Source organism: Hetaerina americana, unplaced genomic scaffold (genome assembly GCF_022747635.1).
Source record: "Hetaerina americana unplaced genomic scaffold, ioHetAmer1.1.p SCAF_3, whole genome shotgun sequence".
Taxonomy (NCBI): domain Eukaryota; kingdom Metazoa; phylum Arthropoda; class Insecta; order Odonata; family Calopterygidae; genus Hetaerina; species Hetaerina americana.
This window is the reverse complement of record NW_027286874.1, coordinates 20,451,943-20,479,899: the sequence shown is the minus strand read 5'-3', so window position 1 is coordinate 20,479,899 and position 27,957 is coordinate 20,451,943. Positions and strand designations below refer to the sequence as shown.

At 36.2% G+C, this 27,957-nt stretch overlaps 1 protein-coding gene across 2 annotated transcripts; it reads left to right on the top strand.

Annotated features, from left to right (window-relative positions):
* Positions 1 to 307: 307 nt before the first annotated feature.
* Pep (Protein on ecdysone puffs) lies at positions 308 to 27,023 on the top strand. Of its 2 annotated transcripts, none has more exons than XM_071588121.1 (15): positions 308 to 399; positions 1,094 to 1,419; positions 5,612 to 5,752; positions 6,502 to 6,791; positions 7,386 to 7,473; positions 7,554 to 7,646; positions 7,759 to 7,860; positions 7,960 to 8,103; positions 8,327 to 8,428; positions 8,518 to 8,599; positions 11,815 to 12,027; positions 15,989 to 16,128; positions 22,357 to 22,440; positions 25,729 to 26,065; positions 26,162 to 27,023. In XM_071588121.1, the coding sequence occupies exons 2-15, from the start codon at positions 1,096 to 1,098 to the stop codon at positions 26,353 to 26,355; spliced, it is 2,334 nt and encodes a 777-aa protein (XP_071444222.1). In that variant the 5' UTR covers positions 308 to 399; positions 1,094 to 1,095; the 3' UTR covers positions 26,356 to 27,023. The 2 variants fall into 2 exon arrangements, with proteins under 2 accessions (XP_071444222.1, XP_071444221.1); XM_071588120.1 differs by having other exon boundaries at positions 5,543 to 5,752.
* The last annotated feature ends 934 nt before the right edge of the window (positions 27,024 to 27,957 follow it).

Genomic DNA, 27,957 nt, shown 5'->3' with positions numbered 1-27,957 from the left:
ATATGCCATTATTCACTTAAATCACTTTCTTCCTTTTTTGTCGGTGAATGGGTACACACAGTCACCCTGTATATTAGATGAACAAAAAATACAAAAACTTACCGTTATGATTTAAACAAAACGCTCGGAACGTTCTGCAAATTAAAAATATAATTTCACGAAAATTAAAACTCCCGGTACATAGGTTACTCCTGGTACGTTCGACCACGACCAATGGGCATGAACTATTCGCAGTCACTTGTTTCATTTATGAACTGTTTAGTGCTGACATCTGTTGAACGCTTCGAGGAATTTGCTGCCGAGGCACCAAATCGACAGCCATTTTGAATGGCCATTGAATTTGTGTGGAAGTAATTGCCCTCTCAAATATTGGACTTGCTCCAGACTGAGTTTTTTAGGGTAAGTGGGTTTCATTTATTGTGCTAATATTTATCTCCAGTTCAGATTATCAATTTAGAATTCTTAATTAATTTATCAATGCTTACATTTTGCTTTTAAAGGATATTATTACTAAGCGTCATTCTATTCTTACCGGCATGGTGATTATGAAGAATATAATAGGTAGTTCAGTTGATTTCGTTTTAAGTGAGGTAAACTCGGAACGGGTGTGCCTTAAGTGTTCTGGTTTGATCCGAGTAATTTTTAATATTTTATTGGGATGGTTGACTTTGATTGTTTTCAGGTACCGCCAACTCGGTAAAACGTTAAATGCGCACATTATGCATTTGCCCACTGTAAAGATATTTCCAAGTGTAATTTTTTTATTCCTCTATTGGCTTAACCATGTTTTCGTTTTTTGTATTATTTAAATTAATGTAGGAAATGGCAATGTGCGGTCGTTAACTCAGGCTCTGTTGAATTTTCTGTAGTAATCTGAGAAAATATGTAATTCATATTTATCCGAGACTACTCATTGGTGCCCGTGTAGTGGTTTAATAAGGATATCTACTAAGGTCATTTTTGTGATGCAGGGTTAAAATATAAACCGGGTATGACTCCCGGCTATCGAGTGTTTCCAATAACAATTATTATATTAGAACATACAGTACTATGGCATAATAAATATTATTCCATGTACGTCTTTCATTTGAAGGTATGTCCCACCATCACAATATGCGAAGAAATCCTAGAACTAATCGCCCCTCCTTCGGCGGAAGATCTTCTGGTCATGTTAGCCCATGGGAAGGGGGTTTAGTGCCTGGCGGTGGAATAGGGATGGGTGGTGGCGTCGGACTTGGTGGGTCATCTCATCAGCAGTCCAACCCCAACAGAATGGGAGGATTGCTTCCAACTCCTGTCCCCCAAACATCTAGTCTTCTGTCCCACTTGTCAACTCCAGAAGCTCAACTAGCAATTGCGAGCAACCTCTTAACTACTCTACTTCGGCCCCCACCCCAACAACAGCAGCAGCAACAACAGGTAATTCTCATTTCATTTTCTACAGTATTTCATAGATACATTGTGCGATGTAGAATGCATCTTTAAGCGTAAATGTGTTCTTTTAACATCCTTTGTCGTAAGGTAAAGGTGCAACACGAAGCCATGCATGTCTATTTATTTCTCCTTTTATTTTAATGTTCTGAACGATTTGAAGGAAATGAGGTTATTTTTTACATGGTAAATATGAGTCTCCTAAAACCCAAAACCGCCTGAACACATAGTTTTTGGTCGCTTATTCAACATTGTACCGTAGGCCGTGTTTTCAGCTTTGTTCGGAAACTGGTAAGAAGGAATTATGAAAGGATGATGTTGCACACTGTATATTTGATGGAAAAGTGGCCTTTTCCTTATTGAAAGGCAATTGTATAATGTTTCGTTATTCTACGATAACTTGTTTTCATATGAAGTCAAATTAATTTTGTTTGATACCTTGTGGTGAATTCTGGTCCAAACTTCACAAGTTACCTCAGTATTTCTGACTTTCGTGCTGCCTGAAAATTTTTCTCCCCCACTCCCGTTTTAAATGCATTATATTATGTTAGACGCTATTGTCTATGCACTGGTGTTTTCTTGTGTTGAATTCTCAGTACCAAAAGCTGTTCACAATTTCAATTCTCGTAGACTTAAAGTTCCCCAATCATAGTCATTATATTTGAAATATTAACTCATCTTCAATTTACATCTTATTATAGTCCTTATCATTATATCCTCTTAATATATATATATATATATATATATATATATATATATATATATATATATATATATATATCAAATATTTGTCACTAGAAACATTTTATCTTGACATACCAGTATTGTCAAGAACAACTGACCTATGAGCATCGTACCTTGGCATGTTTGCAATATACGCAGAAAAGTTACACAGCTACGAATTTGCAAAGGCATTAAAGTATCTCTACAGATAATTTTTTCTTAAAGTTCAAGTAATTTGAGATTCATTTGTAGTCTTAGCCAGTTCAATCATGTGTGATACCAAGATTATGAGAGTTGCAGTTCCATTGCATTCCAGATCCATTGTATAGTGAAATTCAGTATTGGGGGAGTCAAGTAAGTGGAGCAGGGTTGTTGAGTGTAGGTTGAGACCTTGGTGTCATCCATGGTTGCACCAGGTAATGTTAAGTCTGAGTACTTAAACGTGCTGCTGTGTTTCTGCCAATATTTTTCAACTCCATGTAGCATCAAACTAGCTCTTTGCGGTTTACTGTGGTAACTGTCCATTCTGTAATGAATGAAAATACTTGATGGAGCCCATTTGAGCAGTCTTCAATACATGGTGTACTAGTTTAGTCATTATATCAAAATTATGCCCTCAACCCATCAAGTGAAATATTTTTTCGAGTATTTCATTTCATTGTATCATTTGAGTTGTATCAGTCTTTAGGGTGGTTGTCCCTCTGCAGTTTGAGAAAGGTTTTACATATTTCTGCTGTAAGGATTGGGATAACAAAGGAATGCCATACTACATAATTAGCAGTTTGTGGCATGGAATACTTAGTACTAATTCAAAAGTGTAGGTGTTCCATAAACATGTATTTATTCACTATGCTTTTATTTGCCACTTTTCTTAGGTTCTTTAAAGTCAGACAAAGGTTATTCATAATGGAAAATAAGTAGAATAAAACCTTAGTTTATTTATATGTTCATTTTGCATTGGTCCGAAAACTGTACTTCATCTCTTCCATCAGACTTTGAATAATGATTTAACAATTAGACAATTACATACACCCAAGCCCTTGGTGGAGGAAAAATCACCTAGACTGGAATCGAAAATATGGTGCACATAGCCACTGCCTTATTAGGATGATGCCTTGTATGCACGCATGGTACGATGCAAACGTTTCCCGTGACCTCCACATCTCATTTAGCCTGCTGTTTTGGACTTAACACTTTTCAAAGGCTCGTGGAGTTTCTGATTGTAAACAAGCAAGGGAGAGGATCAGGATAGTGCAGCAGCTAACGCGCTGGCTTTCCACCCAGAGGTCCCAGGTTCGAATCCTGGTGGCGGAAGATATTTTTCAGTGGTATCCCGATCCCTACTTAAGGTGCTTTGTGGAGGGCACTTAGGGTGAGTACACTGTCCGTTGGATGGGATGTTAATCTGCAGACCCCTTGGCACCTTTCATTAAGAGTAGGCTAATGCCCACCCTGGGTTTCTCGCCACCCTTCATCCTTTCCTGTCCATCCCTAATGGTGCAAATGACCTTAGCTGTCAGTCGCCTCCCTTAAATACTGCTACAACAAGCAAGAGTTTGATTTTCAAATAGCCACTCGCATTTGTGCAAAATGGCAGCGTGAGATGGCCTTCCATTGTCTTGTGGTTGGGCATTTCATTCGCTTCTAATGTTATGTGCACAAATATAGGTTTGCTTCAGCACCATCTTCCTGAAGAGAATTGTCTAGTCAAAACAATCTGGCAAGTAGCTGTCAGAATCTGAGTGTTTTTGCAGTCACCAATGAAGTTCTTTGCTGCCTTTGACTCGCAGCCTAGCTGCTTTATCATGCCTCACAACACCATGGATGGCAGTTCTTTTCATTAATTTCTCAAATCACGCATGGCTCCCCTTAATTACTTTTTTGGCCTTTGATGATCCTGACATCTTGTTAATGGTGTTAAATTGCAATTGCTTTTTGTTCATGCATATGAGAAGCAAGCTTTCAAAATCATGGAGAATACAAGACTGTTGCGTACTCTTTTGTCACTTTACTTGAATTATCTTCTTAGTGTTATCCATGTTCTTGATGAAAAGACCAATTGTTGATGTGCATACCAGGTGGCAATGGTCACGCCATGTTCCCAATTTCTGATGCTTTTACTTTCCATTCTCTTATGGCCTTCTTCATATGGAATTTTCTTCAGGGTCACTTTTTACATTGTGCATGAAGCATAATTAAAACTTGCTCGAAAAATCACTAATAATATAGTTGGACACAAGTTCAGAAAAGGATCACTAGCAATGCTAAGATGCTAACAGAACGAGTGATGGAGACAAATTGCAGTAGCGGGCGTGCAATGACTCCTGGAAATCCCTTTCCTTCCTTACCTGTTGTGTTGAAAATTACTTGTTAAGAGACTTTATTGGGCCAATATTTTTGCTCGTTACGCAAATTATTGGCTTTGCAAGATTCCACGGTATTTTCTCTTTGTGTTTATTTAGATATATCGTGAAAACTAAACTATATTTTAGGGGAAATGCTTAGTTCATAGTCTGGTGGAAAGAATCATTCAAATGTGATTATGCAATGTGCAAATGCAATGCAATGTGATTATCTGTATTGGAAAGTAATCAGTATTTTAATAAATAATTATTATCAGTTTATTCTACATTTCAAAGTGAATTTCATTGATTATGTATACATATTGTGAACATTACATCAGTTAACCCAATGGTGAGAAATTTGACATTTATCATTGCTGCAATAAAATGTATGTTACATGTACATAAAATTTCATGTACATTCGTCACATAGTTTGCAAGCATTCATGTCTTCGGTTTTTTTGAGTAGCAGTTTTGCTGCATATTTATAATGCAATAACTATACAACAGAGGATTGCAGCATGTATCCTTGGAACAAAAGTTCCATAGAGACATGCTGCAATCCTGGGTATAATCAGTGTGTACCTTTAATTTGTAATTTTTCAGAAGTAAGAATATGCATATTTTGATATATTGAAGTCTTTTCGTCCTATTTTTCAAAATCATTTCTTTTTAACACAGTTAAGTTATTCGTTCACTTAATAGAAGCACTTGAGCATGATGTTACGAAAGTGAATCAAGGAACTGGCCATTGTTAGGATGATTTGTGGCATGTCATGGCAGCATTGTTGAATTTCAGATATATTTTATTTTGATTTCATTGTATGCACTAGTTCTTTGGTATTGTTGCTCAGTATGCAACAATATTAAAAAGGCATGGGGAACTGCTTGCTAAAATATTATTGGAATTATGTAAACTTTTTTATAGTTTAATTTTATGTGACATGATCACATTTTCTTTCTGCTGGTGCATAATTCTTTTTGTAAATCGTTATAGTTATGCCTACTCATTGCATTCGCCTATTATTTTTTTTAATGGTGTTCAGGTAGCTCCTTTACTGAATTTCTCTCTTGGTCAACTTGGTGGGTCATCATCTCCTTCTCCTTTACCCCAGTTGGGTATGGGAATGGGTCAGGGACATCACCATCATCAACAGCACATGGCCCCATCCTTAATGGGCCGTTATCAAGATGGTGGTGGCCCCATGCAAAGGAGGCGCCGAATGGAAAACAGAAGGCAGGAGCCATATTCTAAGGTTAGAATTTAAAAGTTTGTTGTATTCAAATATTAACCAATACTAGTCCAGCTAATTGTGGACATAATTGATATCATTTACGGACGAAATTTACTTATCAAATGTTGGAATTGCTTACTGGCCATGGGAATAACACAGTGCCACTTGGGCAAACTTGATCAAATTTACCTAATGCTGTTCGCATACCTTCACCATTACAAAGGATCCATGGGTGTTTTATTTCAATGCTCGTCTACTGCAGTCCTCAAATGAGATCCATGCAGTTGATTTTTAAGGTTCGACTGACTGACATTTGCTAAGTAACTACTTGAAATCATGAATTTTCATCATCGCCTGGAGTATTAGTTTGTGTTAGTTCACAAGGCATCAAAGAATACAAAAATGGAAATCTTTTCAACATACACAAGTTCACACATTCTTTAATTTTCTCAAGACGTAAAATCGTAAAGTGTCTTCTATTTTTCATTGATGACATCAGAATATTTATCCAATATCTGTGTTCCTACCACACATCAAATTGTTGGAAGCTGCTTTAAAAAACTTCCATCATGTACAATCACTGATGTATTCATCCAAAGTTCATTGGTTATGCTGCTGCCAGTTATATGGGGAAACACTTGAAACTACCAGCCATAACCCTTCACAAGGTTGGGGGAATCCCCTTCCAAATCTGCATTCAACTTACTTGGTATGTTTTTCAATTTCAATCTCACCTTTCCCATCTTTCCCATTGGATGGGGACCACTCAGATGGGTAATCGTAGTCGTGACTCATCTCACCCTCATCATGCGACTCAGAGTCGGCATCAAGGCTCCAAGGGAGGTCAAACTCCTGAAAGAAAGCAGACAGGCAGCCAGGGAAATTGGCATTCTGGTGTAGGCAAGGGCCGCACCCCTGATGGAAAGTCCAGTAGGACGGATAAGAAGGAGGATAAAGAACCTCCATCTTCTTCTCCTCCTGTTGCACTCAGCGAATCTAAGCAGGAGGAAAGTAAACCTAGTGAGGAGGACAAGACCAAAAAGGATGATCAAAGTGAAAGGTAAGAAAGATGTGGCCTACCTTCTTTCAGTATCTCCTTGTTCATGAAGCATTTCCAGCTTCGCCATGTCTCTTACAACTTTTCCAGTGGGTCGTTTTTACACATCCAGATTTCATTGTGATTAAATAACATTTGGAAAATATTTTATATTTCAACTCCTCTATACAATGAAAACCATCCTGAATGTCTATTGTTGTAACAATCAAGTTGTCATTATGTCTCTTGAATTATTTACATAAATATCAAAGCAACTCATGATTGGGAAAGAGACTGCCTCACTTTCTGAATGAAATTTCTACTGATGCAATTAGTGTTTTGAAAATGTCTCAGCATTGAATCTCCTACCCACAAACATTTAATGTTTTATCTTTTCACAAAAGCTTCTCAGAAACATGGTTGTTGGAATTCTTCAAAGGTGCATCAAATTACATCCTCTTGTTCCAGAGCAACATGCATGTGATGGAGAATTACATCATGTTCATCTTGTGTATTACTATAATTATTATCTAGGTGGTGAATCAGGAGTTTTTCTTTATTCTTTATCATAATTAATCATAGGTATCGATATTGGGTTTAAGGTTGCTTTAATTTCAGGTCTGATGAAACCGAGGGCAAAAAGATGAAAAAGGATAAGGATCAAAAAATGGAGTCAATGGATGAAGATGATGAGAACAAACTTAAAGTAAGTAGTAAGACTTGAATTCTATTGTTGGAAAATGTCATGGTAGTTGTGGAAAATCATTTTTTTTCCCTATATTTTAGGGTGATGACTCTCCTAGAGCATCCAAGTTCATTGGAATTCCACAGTCTCTTCTATTCTGTCATGTCTGTCAGAAACATATGTGGGATGAACACGTGAGTGACAAATATATTCCCTTAGGTTCATATGTGAAAGTAAAGGGAAAATGGAATCCCATAATATTGTCTTACTTTTTTAGTGGTTTAAAATTCACATTCTTCATTTCAGTCTTTTGAAAATCACTTGAAAGGTCGAGCCCATCAGTTAATGATGACCAAGCTAGAAGATAGCTATAGAATTAAAGTTGAGCTAATGAGGCATGAGCTGAAGGTATGTTTTAGGATAAAAAATAATCTTAATCAGTTTAAACAGTAGGAATGGATGAATGAATTTTGTGAATTACACTTTTTCATGGCTCCTTTGTCTTAGGTTGCTGAACAACAAAGAGAAATTGAGCTTGAAAGAATGAAGAGACAAGGAAAGAAAATTAATACTAGCCGAGAGTATTGCATGATGTGTGATCTTCAATTTTTTGGAAATCTTCTTGTTCATAGAAAGACTGTTCGGCATCAGGTTTGTGACATCTTTGAGTTATGGATCATATTCAATGCCTTATTAATTTAATTACTGCTGTTTCACAGGATCCATTGTATTTGCATTTCATTGAGATTCGTGAAAAACTTTTAACAAGGTTTCATTTTTTACAAACTACAAATGAATGGGAATAGGCTTTTTAACCAGCCTCAAAAGGTCTTTTTATCTCCAATATTCTATTCAATTCTAAAAATTTTTTCAGAAATTGAAAGCATTCTTACATCCCAGGTGTATTCCATGTAACAAGGAATTTGCCACTCGTGTTGAATGGGATAAGCATAGGTTAACTCCTTATCACTTAAAGGTAAGCAGTCATGTATGTCAAAGGGACTTGATTAATGGTTGCACTCAATGAATTGGATTCAAGAGATATAACTTTGCTTCAAATTTCAGAAAACCGCAGAAAGTCGCAAGGTAGGATCTGATGGTGACGACTTTGATCTAGGAGATCTTGTAAACTCTGAAAATTTTGGTGGTAAGTAAATGTTCATTCTGTCATGTAGTAATCTTAATGTGAATTCTTTGATGTGCATGTTTCTTTGTATTTGTTTTGATAGTTTAACATTTTCTGGGTACAAGCAGTTTAAGAATGAAAATTTCACTAAAAATATCCTGGGTGTCATTTGGCTACCATCAAATAAGTAGTTATGAATTTTGACAATATTCAGTAACCTCTAAATTACTGTGTCCACATTATCTGTGCTATTCACTCAAATCCCAGCTCAAATTTTTTTAATGATTTAAGACTTGGTTATTTAAAAAAGTTTGAAGTACCATGGCTTTCTCAAAAAAATTTCATTTTTTTGCAAATCCAAAATGTCATTAGTATTTAATGTTTTAATTTGAAAATGTTTATACTATTTGTTTTTCCCTTTATTTCTCATTCAATAGCCCTGAGAATTCCTTGTTATACTTTAAGGCGAACAAAAGTTTCACAATGCAACATTCTGTGGCTGTATGAATAGGTTTTAGTGATCTTTAGCCAATCATTTGCATTTTCCTGATTATGTGATTAGTTTCGCTTAAGACAATACCTTCTGCTATTCTGTGGATGATAGATGTATCGTCGTAATAATTTCACTTTCATCAAAATGGCTTACAACTGGAAATAGTTGAACTTTCCATTGCCATATAAACTTGAATTAATCACTAGGAATGAAAAAGAATTTGTTTCTATAGAAGTCAATTATTTGTTTACCTTTTTTATTTATATGGATTGAATCGGTTGATATTTTCCACATATTTCAGTTATCCCTGTTTATCTATTGTGTGCTTTATTTTATTTTAATTTTGAAATAGGTGTTCTGTTGCAATAAACAGGATGATTTTATGCTAATTAACACGTTTATTTGTCATAAATTCAACTGGGTAACGTTTGTAATGCTGTGTTTGTAACCATGTGATCAGAACATAATTATTACTAAATGGGTTATGTTTTGCTTTATATACTGCTTCCAAGTAATTAATTTAGAGGAAGTGGATGTGATATATATCTAACCTTTGCTATGAAAGCAATTGATAATATACGTAGTGTAATTTAAAAAATAAGTGCTGCAGGGGAATAGCAGTCTCATGTAGGAAAGCAATTTGATTTCAAAGGCAATTCAAGATATCTGAAAGAACTTCGATGATAATCAAGTGAAATAGAAGTCACTGTTAATACATTTCTGTATGCCTGATCTTAGTTCTAATTAGATAATTTTGTCAGTAATTGATGGCATTTCATCTCACACATTAATTTAGAAGTTCACAATTGATGGGCAGGAAGGTACTACATTTATTTAGGTGCTGTGATTCTTTTTGCCCAATCCTAAAAGCTATTGACACTAGGGATTTAATTATTATTGTTACTTTTTATTTGCCCAGAGATCACAATACAAATTGCGATATATTTGAGATATATTTAAAAAATTGTGTAACAAATTTTCAATCTTGCAAAATGCTTAAACGTCATGGTGATTCAGCTGTTTGACTGAGAATTTACCTAGAGAATATATGTTAAAAATGATACATCTGTGTAACTGCTACAATAGCAGTAATTTTTTATTTATTTTCGAGGCAGATGAACAAGATGAATTTTAAAAAATTAAAACAAGCTAATCTTGCTAATTAATCAGTTTATTTTGGCAGTCTCAGAATGTAAAAATGTGGCTAAGCATTATCAATAATAAATTTCTGGTACAGGCAGTCAAGTTCCTATCATATTAATCCCAAACACTGCCCAACTGTCCCACTTGCTCTAGTTTCTACCCTCCTATTTCATTATTTAAATTGGCAGTCCTTTTTCTTGAAAACTTCATAAACTTTGTTTTATTTACAAGAATCTCATCTCATAAATATCACACATTTAATAATGGACTCAGCAATGCTTGCCATCCACTAGTTATGACTTGCAACTAAAGCTTGATCATTAGTAAACCTTACCGATTTTATGGATTCTCCCCTGATTTCTGTTTTTACTCCTGTTCCTTCTATGCAATTTTTATCATTTCATCTGTTAGTATTAGTTCAAAATAACTGATGATAACATGTGTGCTGATGGACGCCCCTATTTTACTTCTCATCCTAATATTGCCCGCCCAACTCTCCATCACATGCACCTGAGCAGTAGCAGACGCATGCATGTACAGGTTTCAGACATTGCTATGTTTAAACTGGTTAGGCATTAGGGTGCATGCTTTAAGGTGCCTATGGAAAAGGCAGTCGTTTAGACACCCATTGCAATAGTCCTGCCATCTATGTAGAGCTAAGAAGAAGAAATTAACTGGCGTAAGAATATAAATTTTTGGAAATTGAGGTAGTTCGTGCAAATATTTTGTGGTTTTTTGCAAAATTACTTAAATTATCTTTTTATATAGTTTTTTGGGCATAATTCTTTTAATTTTTTTAGATACGACTTGTATCATGTGTAGTTCATTTGTTGAGGCATCCTTTCACAGGTTTCACATTTTTTAATTTAGACTTGCAATATATATTTCTCGTGACTTTTAAGTTTTGGGTTATTTCCATGTAGTAATCTCCAGCCAAGTGCTTTAGCCAGTTAAGCTGTTGAGGTGTACTCTTAAATTGAGGTATTTTTACGCTCTGAAATTGTTGCATTGTAGTAATGAACCCTTAGCAGACAATAAAAGTTACTGTTGCGGCATTTCATGCAGTTTATTAGAATTCAGTGAAACCTTGTTTGAACACTGAAGGGATTGAAAGATTCATATTTGAGATTGTTTCAAAATTAACAAGCTTCAATGAAATTTGTTATGGATCTGTATTTGGTCAGAAAAATCACAGTGCCATTATGTGAAATCTTAGGGATACCTAGCCAAATTGAATTTTTTGCCATAGTTGGAAAGGAAGTACTCGTTATTTCAATCGTTTACTTAAGAGGTATGCATATGAATGCTTCTCCTTGGGATAAATCAGTTTAGCTTAAGTTGAAGAGTGCATGTTGAAACTAAACATTTGTCTGCTTCTTATGAAATGATTTTTATATTTATTATTTGAAAATACGTTTAATATAATTAAAGTAATAATTTGTCTATCAATTCAATTTACATTGGCCTAGAATGATAATATAACTAAATAATTATTATGTTATGGATGTAATTGAAGAAATTTCCCTGTAGTAGTTGCTGTGTGACCAACTATTGCATGTATATCCAGAATTTTTTCAATGGTTGCATAAAATGTTTTCAGATGATGAATTCGATGAAAAGGATATCCCAGTGAGAACAAGAGAAGAGGAGGAGGAAGAAATTGTTGAAATTGACAAAGGAAAGTCCAAGGAGGACAAAGATGAAAAGGAGGACAAGGAAAAAGCAGATGATGCAGAAGGAGAGAAAAATGATACTCCCCAAAATGCTGAGTCACCTCACAAGATGCTTAAGTACAATCCAGATGTACCAGTTGGTATGTATACTTGGAGGTCTCTGATATGATCTCTATAAGTGATCATTCCTTAATGGCATTCTTTTATTCAAGCTCCAAAATAGTGCTATAAAACAAATATAGTAATTACATCCTGGTGAGTTACATTATTGACTGTTCAGAATCTCTAGACAAGTTAAGTTGCCTTGTCTAGTATAAGCTGCACATAGTTGAAAATCTATTATAATACAGTAACTTTATCCAGGAATGTTAGCTGCAATCAAGAGAAACAACCCCTTAGTTGGGAGGTTATTCCCTCCTTCCCACTTAGTAAATAGTTACCTTATGTGACTTCATTCATTTCAAAGGGTCAATGGTCAAGGTTGTCTTTTCGAAAACTCTAAAAAGTGATTGCAGGACAGTTGCTCAACAGCAGTAGCCTTTCCTCTATTTCATATGTTAAGTATAAGTAATACCTATTGTTCATTTAACTGAAATCAGAAATTATCATGTCATCCAGACGTTCTTCTGTTTTAATGAATTGTCAGTAGTGGTATCCTCAGACCTTACTGTGAATTTGTGGTTAGGTGGGAAAATAGCTGAGATGGTGTTATTGGAGGGGAAATAAGTAGGTTAAGTGTCAAAAAGGACAACTCGTGGGGCCCAGCCACTCAGGACTGAGGGATTCGCCGCCATATTGCCAGGATTATTACAATTTTTTAGTGGCACAAGATAATTGGTCTCCAGGTATTGATCTATAGAAATGAAAAGTTAGTGTGATTGATAGTTTGGCTTACCCCTTTCTTACCTCCCTCTTTCTTTTTTATAGTTATCTTATCTTGGATAGAAAGCACTCATGTTGATGAAGATGATGGAAGGGATCACTATCAATATTGAACTTCTGGTGCATAATATCCTTGGGTAGTTAACACTGACTGTAGAAATGGCAGCAGTTTTCAGTTATATAACTAGTGTGCTTACCACCTCAAATGTGAAATTGTAAAACTAATTGATGTTTTATAAAGGGGAGCATGTAATTCCAGTATGAGTTAGTTTTCCTCAGCTTCCCAGTCTTGGGCTCTGGTTTGGTTTGAAATGGTAGTCCACGCAATGGTTCTAATAAGAACTGTAAGTCTCTTATTACCAATCTTCTTTCCAATTACTTTCATAAATTTATCTTAAATTTCACTATTAATTAGATGGTCTGCTAAAGTACCTTCACCCAAATCTTCACATTATGAAGGTGGTATCCTTATAAAAGTTCTCTCATAAACCCTTACTTAAACTGAATTCTCTGCCCTCATGATGACTTTCTATATTTGTGTGATCACATGGCTATTTTTTGGGCTGCTGAAGGCTTATCAGAGTTTCTTCTTAATGTTTCAAATATTCAGTACTTCCTTTACTTTTAGAATATACTACATTTCGCACTGTATCTGCTTTATATACCTGGATTGATAAGTACCCTACCATTTGTTGTTGTCCTTATGATAGGCATGCTTTACCCCATTAACCTTTCGACAGGCATGCAGAAGTTCTCACTATCAAGAATTGCATTTTCAAATTTATGTGTCTCATTACATTTCACACTCGTTCTACAACCAACACTGCACTCAGTTCAGGAAATACCTAAACGCAAGCAATAAAATACCACCATCCAACAAATGCTTAGCTTTTATGTGACTGTTTAGCTAAAGAGAATTATTCTTCTTCTCTTCCCTGCTTACCATTGTGGCTCTCTACCATTTTTTTCCCATTGTTGGCATGCCTCTTATCATATTCTCTCCCATGGTCATGAATTAGTTCTGTTACATCCACTTCATCAACCCTCAGCCCTAATGAGCTTAATAGTCCTTTTAACCATACCCTGTTAAATTCTTAGCAATAAGTAACTCTTGTGCCAATCATTACTATAGTAAGGCAATACATAAAGAATTTTACAACATGGGTGCCAAAATTAATCTGAACCACTTACCAATATCAGTTCTCTGAGGTCCCCAATAAACTTAAGCCTAATATGCACTGGGATTCTTTGTTCGGATTTTTTGTCACGGGCGCTTGGATTCATGGCACGAACTGTTTGCCCCGCAACATTGTCACTCTGGAAGTCATGTACGCATCTAGTTTGAATCTGAGCCAATTCAATTGAGGTCATGCTTTCAGGGATTGCGGTAGCACTCTACGGGGTAAAAAAAAGGCTAACGAAAAGCCACAGTGTGTGGGTTATTCAAGGATCAAATTAAGCATGGGCACAATTTTCTTGACACACTCAGAATGTAGCATGAAATGAGATTAAGAAATTTTGTTAAGAGTCCAGTTGATTTTGAATGTCTTCTGGAAATGGTCGGACCACGTATTTCGAAAAAGGTGATGAATTCTAGGGTTGCAGTTTCTGCTACCAACCGGCTTGCAGTCACTCTCCATTTCTTTACAAGTGGACACTTAAGCCTCGTGGATACCTTCAAAATTTCTAAACCGATAATATCCGAGTTTGTTCCTGAATTCTGCACAGCCACCCCCATTGTGTTGAGAATATGTATAGAGGTAACTTTTTTCTTGTTTGGAGTAGGTACATTTTTAATTATTGCTCAATTTGCAATTCAAAAGGAAATATTATTTTTAGAAATATAAAATAGGAGATTTAAAACTAAGTGTTCATTGGCAAGAAATTCTTCACGTAGGACAATGAATGCGTGCCGCAGTCGAGTGTGCTATCACTTCCACTCGGCGAAGGAACTGGACTAATAATAGGGCCATCAGAGTAGGATGCGATGGAGTGAGAAGGGTTAGTGGGCAATGAATGTGAATTATAAACGTTTAAACCGTTTTGTAAATAAAAAATAATTTGTTATATTCTGTGTTGCCTGATTAACTTTGTATTGTGGTCTGTTGGCGGTTCATAAAGAATCATTTCTGAAATCTGCAAAAATTGAATGACAATCACTTTTCGCAACCGCTTCAGTCAAAGATTTCATGCATTACAAAGCCTCAAGGCTTTGATGGTCCAAGTGGCATCTGTTGTCATTATCATTACTGATGTCAACAGAAAGGTGAAAAAAAACAATCAGGAAAGTGCAAAAATGGTAGCGGTTCACTCTGTTTGAGATGCAAGTATGCACTGACTCAATGTTGTACGACTTAGTGTAAAGAATCCTTCTTCAGATGGGATTAAAAAAATACTGAAATGCATCACATGAGGTGAAAGATTCATTGTTGCAGAGCATCCCGGATGCTAGAAATGAATCCCAGAGGCAGATTGCGTGGCTAAGTGTCTGAACAAAGGATTCCAGTGCGTACTAGCCTTTCGATTATTTCAGGGTCCTCTGTTAAAGATCCTCTTGAATGAATTTCAGGAAGATGTCATTCTTTTGGATTCTGTTTTCTGCTGCTTGGACCTAGGGCCCTAGAGGAGAAATGCAAGATCATCGGGCAAACATTTTCACAGTCTAGTAGACCTTTAGTGTAGTCTTTATTTTTTTATATCCACCTTGAAACATTCCTACGATAATTTAAGGTGCTAAAGTTAGATTATGCTAAATGCTCCCAGTGGAGTCAGTAGCCTCTATTTTCTATTTTGCCATTGTTTTGGTATACTCTTTGTAACATTAGCTCTGTCAAGATAGTAGTGTGTCTCTTCCTTAACATTGGAGACAAAGGAATCATATATTCTTCTTATCAAGTATTTTTATATTTAAAATCTTTTCCTTATACATTTCCTATCACATAGGTATCTTTCGGTGGTATTGACTTTCTCTCTAGTCTGCTTCCATAGATTTATTTATCAATGTTGTGCTAATAGGTATGATGAAGAGAGCCCTTTTCTTATTTTCAGGGATTTTTTAATTTAAATTTATTGTCTCTCTTCAACAGACCTTATAATACATTAAGTTAAGCATATGATTATTTGAGTCTCCATAATTATTATTTCATTATGTTGGCATAATGAAATTCGTTAAATACTCATGTTAACATGTAAAAGTCTGATCCCATTTTATTTTTCCAGGACAAAAGCTCCTGAAACAAGTAAATGGGTATTACTGCCGCCTCTGCAGGAGATTTTTCCTCCATGAAGAACATGCATTCCAACTACATTGTAGGACACTATCACATTTTAGCAATTACTCTGCTTTACTTAAAGCTAAGGTAAGAAAATATAATTTTAAAGTTTATATTGATAATACAGTCATTCCTTTAGCCAAGTTAATTTGTGCTTACTCTGCTGACCTAACTTAAGGTGATAATAAATATTACTTCAGCTGTCTAATTTTCTGTGAGATATCTATAGTTAACTAAGGAAGTAATTATTTACAAAGCATTGTTGGGTGTGTGTGTGTTTAGGTCGTAAACAATGTTGTGCATTTGCTTTTAAAAAGTATATGTTAGATATTGTGTGTACATGGTACAGTTAAGTAAATTTTTTGGGCAGTTTAACTTCCACATATGGGCATTACGAAGGTCGTCCAAAAAGTTTCCAAACCAACAGATAAAAGATACCTTTTTTCTGCTAATTTTTTTTCAGGTCTCCTTTTGTCACTACACCTTTACTTTTTTAACCTTAATAAATAGTAGATGTTTCTCCCCACTAGCTATTTGTTTACATAATGAAATAAGGACAATTTGCACTTTTCCACAGTTTATTTAACGTACGACGCGTTTCAACTCACAGAGTCATCATCAGGTACAAGACAAACTAAATAGTAAGGAGACCTTATTTATATGTACAGAAGATGTGGTTGGGGAGGGAGAGTCGTGTAGGGGAGAGGAGGAGGGGGGGGGAGGAGAGGCGGAGAGGTTATAAAGAGCGAAAAATGGGGGGTTAATGACAGGAAAACCCGCAAAGTGGGGGACAAGGGGCTGGAGTATCGGGAGCGGGTTGTTGTATAGCAGGGGGTTAAAGGCTTAAGGACATAGGGAAGGAATTATCAGTAGGAGATAGTGGGGGGGGGGGGGGGAAGATGGGTTAAACAGGTAACTTTCTGGGAAGCAGAGCCCACTGCTGGTTTTAGTGGAAGGGATGAGCCACGTGCTGCGAGGGGGGGGGAAGGGGGGGGGGAATGCACTAGTTAATTCTTGGAAAATATGATGTGGTAGTGGGCAGTGAGAGACCCTGACAGGGGGGGGGGGGGAAGAGAGGAGAAGGTAGGAGGGTGAAGTCATGAAAGAGGAGGGGCAGTAGGATTTTGATTCTTGAGTTTATTAATCGTGAAAGGGATCTTGAGGAGGGGTGAATGGTTCACAAAAATTTGTTCATTTAGGAGAACATTGTGGTCCTCCTGCAGTATTTCCAATTGTTCCAATGTGTCCAGTTTCATCCCCTTATTCTCCAGGTGGAGGATTTCCGGAACAAACTTGCACTCATGTGATGTCCTTATTAGATGTTTGGCTAGGAGAGACGTTTCATCCCCTGATGTCCAGCATCTCTTATGTTCTTTCACTCTCGTGATGAAACCTCTCCCAGTCTGGCCTATGTAGCACTTTTCACAGGAATCACATTTCACTTTGTACACACCGGATTGAAGGAGGGGGTCCAACTTGTCTTTATTTCTGCATAATATCCTCCCTAGTGTGGAGGGGTTGTAAAGGGAAATGTTATATGTATCTTTGGGGAAACGTCTGGCTAATTTGTCCGTGAGGGGACCAACAAATAATAATTCACACCACTTTTTTGTATTGTCTTTAGCGGGCCTAAGAGGGCAAATTTTGGAAATGGCAATTCTCTGGAGTTTTTTCTTTAGCATTTTCATTATTAAATTTGGATCATAGCCATTAGATGATGCTATGGATTTTATAATGTTGAGTTCCTTATTGAAGTTGGTTTTTATTAGGGGTAAATTTACTAGTCTATGTAACATCGCATGGAATGCGGATAGTTTATGAGCAGTAGGGTGACAAGAATCAGATGGAATGATAATGTTGCTATAGCATGGTTTCCTGAATACTGAAAAGTTGTGTTTGTTATTTTTAATGGTTATCGTGAGATCCAGAAAGTTTAGACCTATTTCGGACTCTATTTCCATGGTGAAAGAAATTTTGGGATGTTGATGGTTAAGTATGTTTAGGAATAAATCTAGTTGTCTCTCTCTCCCTGTCCAACAGCAGATGATGTCATCAACATAGCGATACCAATAGAAGATATTTTTTAAAAGGGGATGGTTGGAATTAAATGGGTTTCTTTCGAAGTCGTCCATAAATATTTCAGCTAATAATGGTGGGAGAGGGGATCCCATAGCGAGACCATCTGTTTGGTGATAAAAATTTTTGTTGAATAGAAAATAACTCTGATTAGCACATAGTTCCATGAGCAAATGAATTTCTTTAGATATTATCGGGTCCACCTTTGATTGAATAAGGGGATGAAACTGGACACATTGGAACAATTGGAAATACTGCAGGAGGACCACAATGTTCTCCTAAATGAACAAATTTTTGTGAACCATTCACCCCTCCTCAAGATCCCTTTCACGATTAATAAACTCAAGAATCAAAATCCTACTGCCCCTCCTCTTTCATGACTTCACCCTCCTACCTTCTCCTCTCTTCCCCCCCCCCCCTGTCAGGGTCTCTCACTGCCCACTACCACATCATATTTTCCAAGAATTAACTAGTGCATTCCCCCCCCCCCTTCCCCCCCCCCTCGCAGCACGTGGCTCATCCCTTCCACTAAAACCAGCAGTGGGCTCTGCTTCCCAGAAAGTTACCTGTTTAACCCATCTTCCCCCCCCCCCCCCCACTATCTCCTACTGATAATTCCTTCCCTATGTCCTTAAGCCTTTAACCCCCTGCTATACAACAACCCGCTCCCGATACTCCAGCCCCTTGTCCCCCACTTTGCGGGTTTTCCTGTCATTAACCCCCCATTTTTCGCTCTTTATAACCTCTCCGCCTCTCCTCCCCCCCCCTCCTCCTCTCCCCTACACGACTCTCCCTCCCCAACCACATCTTCTGTACATATAAATAAGGTCTCCTTACTATTTAGTTTGTCTTGTACCTGATGATGACTCTGTGAGTTGAAACGCGTCGTACGTTAAATAAACTGTGGAAAAGTGCAAATTGTCCTTATTTCATTATGATGAACTTCCACGACCTCAAGCCTGAATCTGTTGAGCTTATTTGTTTACATATTGTGATAACCTCCTAGCAATTAAAAATCTCTTTCCTCCAAGTGAAACTATAAGGTTAGGAAACCGATAAACTTCACTAGGGGTCAGATCTGGTGGATATAGGGAATGTCGACCAATTAGAATAGCAATTTGTGAATAATTTTAGCCATGGTGAAGGATAAGTCTGGGCAGGTGTGTTGTCCTGATGGAAAACCACTTTCTTCTTCATCAAATCTAGTTTTTTTGCAATGTTTACTTTCAACTTGTCAAATAATGATGCTCCTGTAAGTCCCCTTAACTCTCCTGTAATAATCGTACCTTTTTGAAGGTAATCACATCGTCAAGATGCACACAATTCTGTGGCTTTTGTGAAAAAACAGTCACCATTATCATCCCCCTGATGATTCAGTCTTCGCCTTTATCAGAGTAGGTTTACACAGTTGTGGGCATATTCCCTGTGCACAATGTCAACCTTGTCTTTGATTTGTGCAGCCATATTGCCTGTCAAAAACTAATAGTTAATGGCAGCTCAATACCAAATTCCTCAAAACCCTCACACTGAGTCACTCAAACGATTGTTAAACAATAATTGAGTGTCCGACATGGCTGAAATTTTGGTGAGTATCTCACGTCATGCAAAAACTTACTCCCCAACTTTGTTGAAGAGTATTGCCTTCTTCATGTTAGGGCCAGAAAATTTTCAGACAACCCATTTTGTTTGATACCCAAAATTGTCCCTAATTTTAAATTTAAAAGGCATTTGGCTGCCAATTCTAGTGCATTTTGGTGATACTTAGTTTAATGAATACTTGATAATCTATTGGTAGATATTCTGGAAAATATTATAGAAAACATTCTGTAAACCCTTGGCCCCAGTCAGAACAACAACAAGGATATAGATACATACTGTAACATGCAAAAACATCAAGTGGGCAGTAGCAGTATTTAAAATGATAATTTCAATGTTTTAATTCCATGCTTTCATGCATTACCTTTTGGAAGTTAATATATTTACCTTGTAGTTTTTTATTATTGCTAGTCACCCATTGTTAAACTGTCTTGGCATAGTTTCTAGATTTGACTTATGGAGTGATTAGTGGGTACTCGCATTATGATGTTCTTCGGTGGAACATTTTCTATGTTAGTGTTCATTCCTTTCAAATTATTAAGGATTAAGACAAGACTGTTAATGACTTTGTCTTAATCCTTTAAAATATTTGTTTTCTTCATTTGAGCGTTTGGTGATAGTTCAAAATTAAAATGTCTTATGTGTACAGTGTTAGCTATTAGAAGTCAGTAAAATCTGACTTCTGGATTATTCAATTTCTTTGGAAATTGGGTGAGATAAACTACAGTTTTAGTCTGTAGTACAATATGCAAATCAGATTGTCATAGTGATCACATTTGCAAGCCCAGGGAAAAACTGTATAGGAGGATCAAGGACCAGTGTTAGTGTTAAGCCGTCTCTTGAAGCAGTAATGAGTAATCCACCAAAAAAGTACCAAATCAGATTTCAAAGGCAAGGAGAAACAACAGGAAATAGAATGGTATATTTATAGGAGATATTGGGAACATTTCTGGAAAAAGCGGCCTAGCTACAGAGGTAAAATCTAATAAACACTGATGTTAATATACATAGTTAAAAGGGGAAAATTGTGACTACCTGTATATACTATTTTAATCTCATATTGTACCCATACATTTACTTTAAAATTTTGCTGGTGGCAAGATTTAGAATCTTCAGAGTACTAGGTCTCTTTAAAAATATGCTAGCAAGAGTGATTTATATCAAGAGTTGAAGTTACTTGCAATAAAAATATATATTGTGTCATTCATGGAATAATGAAATGAGCCTAAAATTTTCCTGTACCTTCCTTTCCCTTGACAATTCCTGTCTATTGGTTGTCTTGTATCTGGTTCTTTGTCTTGGTTATCAACGTTTCATGTCACCATAAATGTCATCCATTGCATATGGGAAATATAACCAATTTAAAAATACTTCAGCAATGTTTGTGTACAGATATTCTCAGGAGAAGTGATTTTATTTCATTGGTCAAATTATTTAATATTTTTGGTATAGTTGTTAGAAATAGAAAATAGAAAACTTTGTGGCAAGGTCAAGTCTGGGAATTACTTTTGTACAGTGTGTGTGCAGTGCCACACAAAAGAACTCCTGGAAACCCATGATGAGGTCTCAGTCAGGGTCAACCCTCATTATGTTGGGCACTTAGCTTGGACTCCATGCCCTCAGTTCTGCTATCGGCAGAGTGCACCAAGTACATAGTACCATTTTGATATGAACATTAAATATTTTTTAATAACAGCTAGCTGCAAAATGAAACAAATTTAGATAGGTTGTAATGAGGTGATGAAAAGTGGAGCAGTGCAATAATTTATTAACCTTTGTTTGGTTTTTCACATAAGTCCTCAACTGTTTTTGCAATACCATGCTTTCATTATTCAGGTCCCTTATAAAATGTTAGCAAATTAATGGATCTTACACAATATTGGATCTATAGAATATAGTGAAATAGGTTTTTGGAGTTCAGTTGAAAGACCATTAAAAATATTTTAAGACAGCTGAATAGGGGAAATTTCTTTTATCTACTATCTACAAACATACCTGAACAGATTTTAATTGTAAATTCCATTGAAGGAATTGTTGATCCAGCCAATGCTGGGCTAGCCAATTTTTTTTCTATGCAAGGAGTAATTTGAACTGAAAAGAGAAAATTGACTGACTTTATAGTCATATGTAAGGAAGGTTCGGAGATATATGCCTTTAGGTACATATTTCAATAGACAGGATAATACAAATAACATATAGATTATTATTATTTACTTGTTGGTTTCTTCAAAAGCATATTCATTAATTTTTGGTGGAAATTACAGAGCCCTAAGCTCTTCATCATCAGATAGCTATGAATTACTATAATAATATCGTGTCAAAAAATGTTTGTTGAAATTAACTCCAATAAGTCTACCAGTGCAGATCCAATTCCTGCCTGTGTCCAAAGAGTTCCAAAAACAATGAGCATGTGAGAAAGGGAAGTATCACATTGTTCACGGGTTGATACAGTACTTATCCATTCAGGAAGTCCAATATTTGAATAAGTTAGTCTTCCAAGTATTTCTACATTCATTAATTTTAGTATAAACCTATGAAGATACATATATTCAATAACCTGTGATTAATGGTGGCTTTTCTTTTTACCTATTTGCATGGTGATTCCTCTTCTGAATGGTAAATTACCAATGTGAATAAATTCAGGCTCGTGCTGCTGAGGCCCGAGAAAGGAAAGAAGCAAAGGAGGAAGTTGAAAAGAGAAACAATGAATCTCTAGCTGAAAAAAGGGTATGTGTGTATTATTTATTGGTTTATCTTCTTGAGTATTAACATTATAAAGAGTCCCAATACCACCTAGTCACCTTACAATAGTGCATAGCTGTTTACCTGGGTTTGCCTCTTTTTTCTTCTTCAATGATTTGGTAGTCTGCATGCAGTATAAGGCTGCATGATGTTTACAACATCATGCAGCCTTTTGGTATTTTCAGTTAACAATTGGCTAGTTCACATTGCGTCCACATTCTTTCCTATATTGAACCCTTTTACTGCAGAAGGGGATCGAGATGGTGCGGGGGCTAACGTACTGGCTTCCCACCCTGAGGGCGCGGGTTCAAATCCCGGCGGTGTTGAATATTTTTCAGAGGTATCTCGATCCCTACTTGAGGTGCTTTGTGGAGGGCACTTTGAGTGAGTACGCCGTCCGTCGGATGGGACGTTAAGCCGCGGACCCCTTGGCGCCTTTCGTAAAGAGTAGGCTAATGCCGACGCCGGGTTTCTCTCCACCCTTCATCCTTTCCTGTCCATCCCCTATGGCGCAAATGACCTTAGCTGTCGGTCGCCTCCCCTAAAAACTACTACTTACTGCAGAAGGATGATATATTGGTTCTTGCATCTCAGGCGAAAAGTGCAGTGGGCCAATATATCAGTTCAAACGTAAGCTATTGTTTAAATGGCTATCATTTATTATTCTTTCATTTATCGCAAATATGACATCTCTGTCTGAGCCATGACTGCAGACGTCAAAGTCAGTGGCCACATCTTTTCTGGTTAAAGGAAGGAGAGGCAGTGGCACCTTCCTATGACTAAGCATTGGGTCTGGTCCGGGTTTAATGGGGGCTAGGGGCAGACGGCTATGTAGAACCGTTGGATTTGTTTGCCCTTGTGGAGGTGGGTGGCCGTGTAGGGTCAGGGGATTTTTTGGGAATGAATGGTGGTTGAGGAAAGAAAAAAAGGTCGGTTGTTTTTCGGAGAGGGTGGCAATGGGTGTATAATTGCCCATCAAGAAGTATTGTATTGGGGTCTGCCAAGTGTCTTTGAATCCTCTATTAACTCTAGAGCATCCATTTTTAATCATTTAGGGAGGATATATAGTATTTCTGGTACAAGCTATTATGTTTACAATCTAAGCGGTGTTTAGTGAAGAGGGAATTGGGGTTTTGCTTTTTGTCACACTTGGTGTGTTCTTTGGCTTGTGTTTTGATATTCCTTCCTGTTTAACTGACATAATATGTGTTGCAATTATCACATTTAAGTTTGCCTGATTTATAAAGTGTATCCTGTTTGTCCTTGCCATTAGCAAAGAGTTTGGAGAGATTAAAGGGTGGGTAAAAGGCTTTTAGTGTAGTAGGAAGGCGATATGGGATTTGATTGGAGATGTCTCTTTGGAATAGGATTGAACACCACTTGGTCTTTTGAAGTTAAGGGCTAAGAAGGGGAAATTCCTCTTATGGCCATTGTTATCTGCTATTTTAAAATAGTTTTCCAACTAGGTTTGGGTTCTCTTCTTCCTTTAACTGAAAAAGCCACAACCACACACCGTACCCCATCCACCTTTTTCCCGACTCCCCTTTGTCTGAAGGGTATATATTCCACAGCTGTATGTGTAACTTATGATGCCGCAGGTCCTTGAAACGCGTTGTACCATGAAATAATGTTGGTGGAAAATTACAAACTCATTTAATATGGCCAATATTGTTCATATTTTGTGGACTATAACAATTACAAGTATTTTGTAAGACAGGGTATGAATATCTCTATGGGTGACTTGAAAATATTTTTTCCCTCGGATGATGCATTTGAATAAATAACCCTATGCACTTTTCGCGAGTACTGCTGGCAGGACACAGCGCTAAGAGGGTTAAACATGTTGAGCTTCCTCTGTTCCACTAATTTTATTCTATCATCAAAACTGCATATCAAAAGCCCATAATTTCCATTCTGCTGTGGACGTCGCTGAATATTCATGTTAATGCCAAAATGGAGTTGTGCATTCGTATTTTCCATGTTTACATCTAATATTAATTTGAGCATTTCACATTATTGCAGCTTATATTTTAGTAAGAATTGCATGTGCTGATGTTTGATTCTTTTTTATTTGAGTGTTTATATGTGAGAAATTTTTTTAGCATAGCCAAGATCTAGAAGTAATTTGTTTAATGGCCATAAATCTTTGTAATGTCATGATTCAATATTAGATCTTGAAAATAAAAAAATTTTCCCTGTTTTTTCTAGATAATAACAACTTTTTGCTAATTAAAATTGAATTTGAGCATTATATGCCACATTATAAGTAAAGATATTCATTTGCCAAAGCCCAATTTACAAATGTACTACTCAGTTCACAACTTTCTTCGATTAATGAAGTAGAAGCTAAATGTGTAAGTTTTATTATGTTATTATTAATAATGAAATTAGGGATGTCACTGAAAAATCAAATATTTATAATTTTACTTCAAATTATCAACCTTCTCAAAATATTTCAGAGGTAAATTTCAATTGTTTCTTTTTTTTTAAATTTCAGTTAACAAATGTTTTGATGTTTCATAGAAAAAATTGCCTCTATCACAAGATTAGAGGTTTGCGCAAGAGTGTATATGTATGTTTACTAATTAAGCATGAAAATGCATGCATTTTGTGGTCATGTAACTTAATATTTATGTGGAATAATATGTGAAATTAGGTTACTTAGCGTTACACAGCTGCTGTGTCCTTGGGTGATTTTAAGAAAGCCACTCCTGTTTGAAAAATGTGTATCTTTGTGCTATCAAATTTTCCTGTCAGGATTTGTCTGCCTCCACTCATAGGTGGTAATTTTCAAAGTGATTAACGCATGCATTTAAACCAATACAGTAGAAAAAATTAATTATAACAAATCAATGTGAACAAAATAAATTGGATGTTAGTCATAGAAGAAAAATTGGAAATATACAAATCAATTCTCATAATAATGGTTATATGATTTTGTGTAAATTCACAATTTAGAAATGTACATTTCATATTTATGTAAGTTTTGTGTACATTTTTTAAGTCTATATTACTAAAACAATAAGTAACAGAGATTTGATTTAATATTAAACTAAATGGAATGATGAGAAGTACATGATGTTTCATAACCTTTTCATTTTGAAACTGGGCTGTTAAAAAGCCCATATATTTTGTTGATCCAGTTATTGTTTCCTTTCGTGAAATTTATTAAATGTTTCATCTAGATTATATCTCAGTTACGTATAAAATCATTTTTTTATATAACTTCAAGTAATGCCTATTGATACTAAATATTGCATTCTATGTCTATAGTCTGGAGGAAAAATTGTAACAGATGCTAAGCGTACACGATCCCAGACTGCTGCAGAAGATGCAAAAACTGAAGTAGTACCAGAAGTGGTGCCTAACTCTGTCAAAGGAGAAAATATGTGCACAGAAAATGGGGCAATTGATGAAGCTGAGATTACAGAAATTCCAGTTGAATCAAAAGATGTTGTTACTGAAAAGAAATCAAAAGGTAGTGACATGTATGACCCTTTAGAAGCAGATGGTGACTCAGATGATGACACAAGCGAAGCACCTGCGGAAGTGAAAGGGAAAGAATATGGTGAGGAAGAGTTACTTGAAGGAGCTGAAACTGATGAACAAGGTGATGTAAAGATGGAAGTCAAAGTTGAAAGTTTGGCCTTTGCGGAAAAGATGTGGTCGAAGGGAAATGATGAATGTAAATTTTCTGATTCGGCAGTTGCTGAACCTGAAGTCATAGATCTAGAAAAGGATACCCCATCTGCTGCAGAGGTAACAGAAAATGTCAAGGTTGAACAAGTTAAAGAAGAAGAAGAGGAGGAAGAGGAAGTTCTTCCTAAAGGCAGGGGCTCACCAAGAGGGGGGACTGCTCGTCGAGCTAGTTTAAGGGCTCGTACTAGGAGGAGGAGGTAAATTTATGAGCAAGGATTCCTCTGCATAATCATTATGATAAAAAAATACTTTCCATGTTGTAGCATTTTATTATTGAGTGTTAATCAATAATTTATGAGTAGCAACTTGATATCTAATCTCATTCTAAAGCCTAACCATCATTTCTTTATTACAAAACAATACAATCCATAAATCATACGATTCAACCATGACTTTCATATTCAAGTGTGTCAGTTGTATGAAAGGATCAACTAGACTTCTCTAAACATAGCATTTTATATCTATTATTATCTCTGAATAATTTGTTTTAACACAGGCTTTCACCTTAATGATAGTACCACCTCAGTTTTGAAGTTTGTCAAGTTCTAACATGCTTATGATCTAATGTGTCACTTCCTGTAGGTTAGCTAATTTTATGTTCACAGTCAAAAGCTAGAGCTATTCAAGTGGGTGTCTTGCTTCTTAATGTTAAATTTTTTTGGTGTTTGTGTACTTTTTGTACACCAGAATTTAGGTGTAATGTATGTACTCATTTTCTTATTTTGAAATTTTGACCCAGCACCATGGCATTGTATTTTGAGGATATTCCGATGTGTCTTCTTCGGAGTTTATTTTATTCTGAAATAATATGTTCAAAAATGCTGTTTTGTTGTGATGACTGATATTGTTTTATTCCTTATTAAATGTATTTGCTGATGTCAATAAATTAGCTTAAATATGTAATTACTTTCTTCATCCTATAAATCAAAAGGGAATTAGACTTGTTTCACATTTACATAGCATATTAAAACTGCATGTATTGTTGGAATGGGAATGTTTTTTGCAAATCTTCCAAATCCAATATGCAATTGGCCATTGGAGTCAAGTCAACCTTTTCTTGCTATTTATATCTACAATTTTTTCTCTCGGAGAAAAGTGTAGTTGTAGTAAACCCATCCTAATCCAGTCTATATGGCCAGGAGCTTCTGGATTTGATGGCTGAATTTAAACTATTTGAGATTTGACACAATGGAATCAAGCATATTACACCTCCTATTCATGAGTGCCCAGATAGCCTCAGTGACTCCATGCGGCATATTATATCTCTGTAGTGTAAGAAGATACCATTTAAGTATAAATTAAATATTGCCGGTTTTTGTCCAAAAATGTGGACTTGTCAGTCTGAAGAAGTGGGAAATGCATACAGCCTTGGCATCATGTTAAGTATGCACCTTGGAACAAATTTACTGCATTGTTGCTTGTGTTAGTATGTTATGTACAGAGTTAGAAAAGCTGTGACTCTGGCAAGACGACATTACACCTGGAAGGGTATTTATAGAATGTCAGTTTTTTTTAGTTGTGGAATTATAAAATCTTCATATCGTTTTGATTCTTTGAACCGTATCTTCGTTGTTTTTCCATCCATTTCTCCTATAATTACTTTCTAGTCACCTGACCGGGTTTTTCTCCATTGACATGTTTTATTGCTTCAGTAATATTGTCACTTATCATAGTGTGTTGTAATGTAAACTTGTACCCCTAAAGTATCCATGTATCTTTTATACCTCTATCAAGCCCACTCCTAAACTTCCATTATGGAATGTTTGCAATGATCCTGCAGCCTCTCAAATGTGTCCTTAGGGC

Excerpts from the sequence above, each read along its gene's own strand:
- Pep (XM_071588120.1), top strand. The coding sequence starts at position 1,096 with ATGTCCCACCATCACAATATGCGAAGAAATCCTAGAACTAATCGCCCC. Across the intron at positions 6,792-7,385 it reads AAGGATGATCAAAGTGAAAG|GTCTGATGAAACCGAGGGCA; the intron begins GTAAGAAAGATG and ends CTTTAATTTCAG. Across the intron at positions 8,104-8,326 it reads GAAAGACTGTTCGGCATCAG|AAATTGAAAGCATTCTTACA; the intron begins GTTTGTGACATC and ends AAATTTTTTCAG.